This window comes from Propithecus coquereli, unplaced genomic scaffold, assembly GCF_000956105.1.
Source record: "Propithecus coquereli isolate 6110/MARCELLA unplaced genomic scaffold, Pcoq_1.0 Scaffold45, whole genome shotgun sequence".
Classification (NCBI taxonomy): domain Eukaryota; kingdom Metazoa; phylum Chordata; class Mammalia; order Primates; family Indriidae; genus Propithecus; species Propithecus coquereli.
The window spans coordinates 4,117,755-4,126,797 of NW_012150285.1; the positions used below are offsets into that span (position 1 = coordinate 4,117,755).

General features: G+C 35.4%; 1 protein-coding gene across 1 annotated transcript in view; it reads right to left on the minus strand.

Annotated features, from left to right (window-relative positions):
* The window catches only part of CCDC7 (coiled-coil domain containing 7), a 135,611-nt gene extending 128,719 nt beyond the window's left edge, over positions 1 to 6,892 (minus strand). The window contains 2 exon segments of the mRNA XM_012654840.1: positions 5,385 to 5,477; positions 6,614 to 6,892. Coding sequence (XP_012510294.1) covers positions 5,385 to 5,477; positions 6,614 to 6,892 — 372 coding nt within the window.
* Positions 6,893 to 9,043: the final 2,151 nt, after the last annotated feature.

Consider the following 9,043-nt stretch of genomic DNA (forward strand, 5'->3'; position numbering starts at 1 on the left):
TAAAATATCACAATGACTACATCTCTTCTAGTAGAGCAGTGATTTGTAAATCAGAGAGTTGACCCATAATAAACAAATATTAGGCAGTTTATATGTAGTTAGGATTCTCATAGAATGGTTCTCGAAGAGTCTGTTCTCTGAGCATTATATTTTAAACATATTCATAGGCTCACATACTTTTTTTGTCATGGTAAAGACCTATAATTATATAGGAGAGGGAAAAAACTGAAGTAATTACCCAGGAGAGTGGGAAATGAAGGGACTAGGGTTATAGTCACAAATATAAAGTGAGACCTTTAGCATTCTTGGGGATTTTTTTCTACCTACATTCAGGTGTCACAGATACAGAGAAAACAGAGGTCAATTTGACCAGGTTTGCAATTTAACCAAATAAGATCAATAAAGCAGGAAAGGGCTTTAAAGAGAGTAAAGTAGAGGTGCAAGGGAGTAATAATAGTGACCATGCTATCTAGTCTGTGTGAGTAAGGACACCAGGAGGACCTGGAATACTGAAAAAGCAGTAGGTACAATGGCTTGTAGGTCCCAGTGAAATCAAAGGATTTTGGATTAAGAATATTAGACAGACTGAGTGGGAAAGATAGGAGGTGGTGGCCAGAGAATAGAATTGTTGAAATTCAAATTATGAAACAGCTACTAATCATGACAAGGACTAGAGGATATCACCTTATCAATTAGTGGTGGAGGTAGAATAAAAAACAAGATCACTGAAGGAAAAAAAATCAGTGAACTAAAATACTAGATTATTTGGAAAGCTCTTCTACATAGATATCGTAATCATCAAGAACTGTGACAACAGTAGTGTGAGATAAGTAGAATATATTATAATATAGGCTACTATTATAGTTGCCCAACTTCCATTGATTCTTCCTTCTTTACTAACAGGACCTCAATTTTGTTAGGGATGGCAATACACACAGCTAATAATAACAACAATAATAAATTTCCCAGCCCCATTTACCAATAAGGGTAATCATGTGTCCTAATCAGGCCAATGAGACAAAAAGAAATTGTTGAGTAGCTCTTCTAGAAGGATCTTCAGAAGAAGGACAAAAATGTCACTTAAGATTAGGATGTAAAAAGATATGAGAGGCCTTCACCAAAGTGTTTACATCACAAAATAAAATAATGTTCATGCTTTTCCATGAGGATACTGAAAAGGAAAGGATACAAGGAAGACTGGATGAGTTGAATTCCAAGGAAGAACAAGCACTTCATAGGATGAACAAAGGCCATATCCACACCTAAAGGGCCATACGGTTGAGGGAAGTGGGCACTTGGAAGTGGGTGTAGTCTAAAAGCAGACCTGTCATTGACAAACAAAATTTGGAGGGATGAAGAAAACCCAGCTGAGCCTTTGACAGTCATTTTGCCTGGCAGATCGACTAGAATAAGGGAGAGCTCCGAAGATAAAAGTAAATCACTCAACCCTACCATTTTTCTCCCACCAAACCCCTCTGACCTGAATTTTGCCGAGAAGGTAAAAGAAAAGGAGGTCTGCATACCCACAGGAATGGCCAAAATTTAAAGACTGACAAATACCAAGTTTTGGTAAGGATGTGAGGCCACTGAAACTCTCATACACAGCTGGTAGAAACACAAAATGGTAGTGCCATGTTGGAAAACGGTTTGGTAGTTGCTCATAAAGCTTAACATATACTTGCAATATAACCCACCAATTCCACTCATAAGAAATTATCTGAGATTAATTAACACATATGTCCTCACAAAGACTTGCATACAAATGTTCATAAAATCTTCATTCATAACAGCCAAAATAGCTACTGAATCCAACAATACAAATATTTACTAACTGGTGAATGGATAAACAAATTGGCAGTATTGCATATAATGGAATATTCTTCACAAGAAAAGGAACAAAATACTTACACATAGAACAACATGGATGAATCTCAAAAGCATTATAAGGGAAAAAGCTAAATAAATAAGGCTACTTACTGTATGATTTAATTTATATGAAATTCTAGAAAATGGAAAACTATAGTAAAGGACCAGTGGCTGTCTGGATCCAAGGTAGGAGGAAAGAACTGACTGCAATGGAATACAGTGGAGCTTTTGGGGATAATGGAAAAGTTTCATATTTTGATTGTGATGGTGATTACACAGCTAAAGGAAAGGAGGGGCTAGAAAGCAGAGAAAGCTTACCCTGCATGTCCCTGTGGCGACTGTATTTTGAATCCCTGCCAGGATTGAAGCAAAATGTGAATCAAAACTACTTAAAATTGAAATCCAGACTCCTGCCAGCTCAAATACTGACATGATCAAAAAAATCAGCCCTTCAGGGAAAATAACAATAGGCGAGATTGTGAATTAGACAAATCAGATGAGAATTCAACCTAATTAAAGGTTAACTGTGGACCTCAACTCAATTCTTAGAGGAATGTGAATGCTTATCCCCTTGTCCTAAATGCCAGACAAAGGAAAGAGCAACCATTCTCTAGGAAACAAAAGAAAACAAAATATTATACCTCATTTTCCAATGTTCTTTTATATACAATGCTTGGAATCCTGTAAGAAAAATTACAAAACATATGAAGAACCAGGAAAATACGATCCATAGGCAAAAGAAAAAACAGTCAGTAAAGCAAACAATGATGACCCCAATATTGGAATTAGCACACAAGGAATTTTTTTTAATCTATTATTAAGATACAAGAATTTTCAGGAAGAGAGAATAAGAGATGGATAATAGAAGGAGAGATACAAAAATCTCTAAAAAGGAACCAAAAGGTAATCCTAAATATAAAAATTATAATATTTGAAACAAAAAAATTATCAGAGTTTAACAGCATATCAGACACTACAGAACACACTGGTGAACTTGAAGATAAGGTAGTATATATTGTCCAAACTAAAGCACAAAAAGAGAAAACGCTGAAATAAATGAACAGAGTATGAATAACTTCTTACATACTATCAAGCAGTGTAATATATGTGTAATTAGAATCCCATAAAAGGGCAGAGGGGAAGCAGTAAAATATCTGAAGAAATAATGAATTTTCCAAATTTAGTGAAAACCATCAAACTACAGACTCAACTTAGTGGACCCCAAGCAGAACAAATATACAGAAAACCTCACCTAAACATGTCTTCTCAAACTGCTAAAAATGAAAGAGAAAATCTTTAAAAGTAGCCAGAGGAAAAAAAGGAAACAATGATATAACAACAACAGCACAAAAAATAAGTGGGTGTTAATAAAATTATATTGCTATACAGTTGTCATATTAGAAACAAAGTGGTATAATATTAATTCAAGAAAAATTTTGATAAGTTGAAGATATATATTGAATCCCTATAGCAAACACAAAAAAAAGACATAGGTCAAAAGCCAAAAAAGGAAATAAAATGAAATACTAAAAAAGACACATAATTAACCCAAAATAAGACAGAAAAGAAAGAACAAAGGAACAAAGACTGTATGGGACCAAAAAAGAGCAAACAGCCAGAGAGTAAACTTAATTTAAATTAGTTTATTAACATTTTATTATAATCATTATATGAAATGACATGTAATTGTATTAATTAATTGTAAGTGAACTAAATATACCAATTAAAAGACAGAGATTATCAAGGCTGGATAAAAAAGACTCAACTCTATTGTTTCAAAGAGATACACAATAAATATACAGTTATAAATAGTTTGAAATTAAAACTTTGAAGATATAACATGCAATGATTAATCATAAGAAAGCCAGTATCAGACAAAATATGCTTTAGAACATAGATTGTATCGAAAATAAAAAATTATTTTGGACTTCCAGTTCTGGCCATGATGGACCAACCCCATTCCTCCAATCCTCCCTTCTACAACTAAAATACCCTAGACTCAACACAACAAGCACAGGAAGATTCTGCAAAGTGGAAAGAAGGATGCAGGAATCTCAGCTCTTGATGAACACATGTCAGTGAGATTCCTGGGTTTTCTTTTTACCTACATATACTGGATGGGGCACTGGAAAAGTCTACAACCTGCAACTGCCAAGAAGCACAAACGAAAAAAGCCCTAAGAAAAGCCAAAGGACTGTGAAAAGGGGTCTCTAGCATAACATATAACTTTTTGGCAATACCTATCCTACTTGAGCAAAATACCAAGAAAAATTCTGAACCACCACCTCATACACATCATCGGTGCTCAAGAATAATGTGGGCAACGAAAGTTGCCACACCACCTCTCCCACCAGGGTGGTATCAGCAGTGCTAAATGAGAGCAAATTTCCATCACCTACCTAGCAGTAATAAGTGGCATTTCGATGCCCCCACCAGGGTGATATTAGTGGTGCCAAGTAGGGAACTGTACTTCTACCCTTGTCTGAAAGTAGCCATCAGAATGAGGCAAGGATATTTGCTCCCACCACTGTTACTCAATGAACAGTGGAAACCACTGCCTGCCAGCACAGTAAATCAAGAGAAGGAAATAAAAAACATTCAGATTGGATAGGAAGAAATAAAACTGTCCCTATTTAAAGATGACATGATTGTCTATGTAGAAAATCCCAAGGAATCTACAGAAAAACCCCTAAAATGAAAAAAAATACATTGAACAAAGTTGGAAGATGTAAGATCAACATACAAAAATCATTCATGTTTCTCTACCAGTAAGAAATGTGCGGAAGTTGAAATTTAAAGCATAATGCAATTAACAATCACTCCAAAATAACATGAAATACCCATGTATATGTCTATCAAATCATGTGTAGGATCTATATAATGAAAATTTGTTAATGCTAATGAAAGCAATCAAACAAGACCTAAACAAATGGAGAGACATATCACGTTCATTAATTATGACTCAGCATAGGTGTTTCACTACATGCAGCCAAACTCAACCCCTCACTAATACAACTAAATTATACAATAAAAGAACAGCATTCTGTGTGTAAAGCATATTGAAGTACGGTTGAATATTAATACACAAAATAACTCAACAGATTGAAGAAGAACCATATAATTACCTCAATGGTGGCATTACTTCAATATACACAATAAATACATTTGTTAACCCCATTTATTCTTTTGGGTTTTTTTTTATTTAGTAAGCTACAAATGGAAGAGTACTTTCTTGACGTGATATAGAATATAAATCTCAAACCAATAGATAAGCCCATGCTTAAAAATTAAACAGAAGAAGCATTATTAAAAGCAGTCCCAAGATACAGATATGCCTTAATTAAACTTTAAGAGAAGTATTAGCAGAAGATGGAAAAATCAGTACACTACTTTAAAGTTTCCTAGGAAGATCATTTTCATGGACGGGGAATTTATTCTGAGAACATGTATGGATTCCAAAAGAAAATCTTGTCCCTTTTCAGTGATAATGTTTCTACATTAGGGTTACCTATACTTACAGATAAAGATAATTCTTCCTGTTCAGGCTCCACAAACTGTTTTTGTGCATTTTCAATGTTAAATCCATGGGTTTCTTCCAAACTAGAAACAACCTATTAAAAACATCAAAGCAAATTAAATACTTTCATAGTTTAAAACTAATTTTATGGAACATAAAAGATATTAAAGCAACCATGTCAGGAGCTTTTTAGCAGCAAGACTAATTTCTGCCAGTGCCATAAACTTCAATTTTCCATCCCATACCCCATCTCATAGCATTATGAGGAAAAGGCAGTAGTCCTTTACCCTACTCCTTAGCAATGGAGAGATTCTCTATGACTTTACGACTTCTGTGTTGATAGGTATCTAAAAGGGAGAGGATCTGTCCATGAATGGTTGAAGCATTAAGTACAGGTTTCTTCAAAGTCTGACTGCCTTGACTTTTTCCTCTGAAGAGAATAAGGAAAATAGAAAGATGGAGATCAGAAAGAAATCAATCTTTAAAAGAAATTCTCTGACCTAACCCCTCAAACTTTGAACAAACTTGTATTTTGGAAGTTTGACAAACTATATATTCTTTTTATATTTGTGTTCTTCCTCACTGTTCTCACTTGATGTTTGGTACATTTACAAACAATTCAATTCTGGATCACTGTGCAAAAAGAAACCAAGAAAGAGGATTTTTTTTTCCACACTAACAGCTAAAGTTTCTGCAGCACAGAGAAGAGTTAAGAGCAGGCATAAGACTTAGAGTGGCCTATCCTTATAAAGGCCTGCTTGCATGGTTGGCCTTAACCTTGCATCTGAGAACTTAGATTTTGGGAGGGTTCCTACTAATAAGAGCGGCTCACTGTCCCTAAACTGTTTGTAAAAACCATGTGGTTTACACTGAACACCTGCTTTTCTTGTGGGACTTGGGAATTTTGGAACAGGTTAGGCAGAGGTGCCTAGGAGACCAGCTCCCCAGTAAAAACCCTGAGTGCTCAGGAATTTTCCCTGGTAGACATGTCACATGTGCTGCCACAATTCATTGCTAAAGGAATTAAGTATATTCTGTGTTACACTAAAGGGAGAAGACGCTTGAAAGCTTAGACCTGATTTCCTCCAGATTCCACCTCGTGTACCTGCTATAATAAATCTCAGTCATCAGTATGACTATATGCTGAATCCTGCAAGTCCTCCTAACAAGTCACCAAACCTGCAGATGCCCATAGGGATCCCCCAACACAGAGACCAATAAGTGTCTTACCATCTTCAGATGTCTGATAATTTTCCTGATCGTTTCATCTTCTGCTATTAAGTCCTTTGTCCTACTCGATGGAATAGGCAAAGCATACTGTACAACAGATTCTCCCATCGGTGGAGATCTTAGGACCATTGGTTCAATTTTATCATGTACTAATTTTGGACTGAGTTTTTTCTTTGGCACAGGCAACATTGGCAAGTTAAGTAGTTCTTTTTTATTAGTTAATTCTGGAACACTTGCCAACTTCTTAGTAGTGGTCAACCGATGCTTTGCTGACTTCATTTTGTTATTAACTTAGCTTCCAAACTATAGATGAAAAAATGTTCTTCCTCCCTGTAAATAAAACATTAAGAGATTCAGAGAAAATATCACACCATTAAACAACAAAAATAAGTTTATTCTAATTAAATTCATATATTACATTTCTGTTTGTGTTGTTCTCATGCTATAGCAATTTGCTCAGAGTACATCGAGCAACATCTTGAAGCTACAATTACACTTTGGGCTCCTTTGATTTACAATTATTTAAACAAAACAAAGAAAAATAGAATGCGGTTATCACAGTATCTGATTTACATCAAGTAGTTACTTAAGCCTAAGAATAATAACAATAATAGTAAAAGGTCAATGATTTTAAGCTAATATATGTCCTTTATATATATTATTATTCTCATTTTACATGTGAGTAAACTGAGTTCAGAGAAGCCAAGAGTTACAAAGCAAATAAACGTTAAAGTTGGAATTTCAACATACGTCAATTGGCAACAAATATAGCTTTTTTTCTAAACCATTTTCTCTCCATATGGAAAATGTTGGCTTTTTTTAAATTCTAAAATGTGTATAGAACCACAAAAGACCCCAAATAGCCAAAGCAATCTTGAGCAAAAAGAACAAAGCTGGAGACATCATATGACCAGACTTTAATACTACAAAGCTGTCATAACCAAAACGGCATAGTACTGGCATAAAAACAGAAACATAAACCAACAGAATACAGTAGTGAACCCAGAAATTGATCCATATATCTACATCCAACTTATTTTTAACAAAGGTTCCAAGAACATACACTAGGGAAAGGACAGTCTTTTCAATATATGGAGCTGGGGAAACCTGGCATCTATATACAGAAGAATGAAACTAGACTCCTACCTCTTATCCTATACAAAAATCAACTCAAAGTGTACAAAAGACCTAAATATAAGACCTGAAAACGTACAACTACTAGAAGAAAACATAGGGGAAATGCTTCAGGACATTAGTCTGGCTAAGGATTTTATGGATAAGACCTCAAAATCAAAAATAAACAAGTGGGATTATATCAATCTAAAAAGCTTCTACACAGCAAAGGAAACAATCAACAGAATAAAAAGACAACCTACAGAACTGGAGAAAATATTTGCAAACTATTCATCTGACAGGGGATTAATATCCAGAATATATGAGGAACTTAAACATCTCAACAGCAAAAAAACAAACAATACAATTTTTAAAATGGGCAAATGATCTGAACAAACATTTCTCAAAAGAAGACATACAAATACCCAACAATATATGAAAAAATGCTCAACATCACTAATCATCAGGGAAATGCAAATCAAAACCACAATGAGGGTATCATCTCCCCCTAGTTAGGATGGCTGTTATCACAAAGACAAAAAATAACAAATGCTGGTAAGGATGCAGAAAAAAGGGAACTCATACATTGTTGGTGGGAATTCAAGCTAGTACAGGCACTGTGGAGAACAGTGTGGAAATTGCTAAAAAACTAAAATTAGAACTACCACAATCCACTACAGGACATTTATCCAAAGGAAAGGAAATCAGTATATCAAAGAGACATAACACTATTCACAATAGCGAAGATATGGAATCAAACTAGGTGTCCAACAACAGATGAATGGATTAAAAAAAATGCGGCATAAAGAGAATGGAATACTATTCAGCCACAGAAAGGGTGAGATCCTGTCATTTGCAGCAACACGGATGGAACTGGAGGACAGTGTGTTAAGCGAAATAAGCCAGGAACAGAAAGTTAAACACCACATGTTCTCACTCATGCGTGGAAGCTTAAAAAAAGTTGATTTTATAGAAGTAAAACATAGAACAGAGGGTACTAGAGGGTGGGAAGGGAAGAGGAAGGGGATAGGGAGAGATTTTTTAAAGTATTAGAGAGGATTCTAATTCAATAACTATGTCCTTATATGAAGAAAAAGCAGGCAAGGTGTGGTGGCTCATGCCTGTAATCCCAGGACTTTGGGAGGCTGAGCCTGAAGGATCCCTGAGGCCAGGAAATCGAGACCAGCCTGAGCAACATGACAAGACCCCCTTTTTTACAAAAAAAAAGTTTAAAAATAGTCGGTTGCGGTGGTGTGTGCCTGTAGTCCCAGCTACTCAGGAGGCTGAGGCAGGAGGATCACTTGAGCTCGGTTCAAG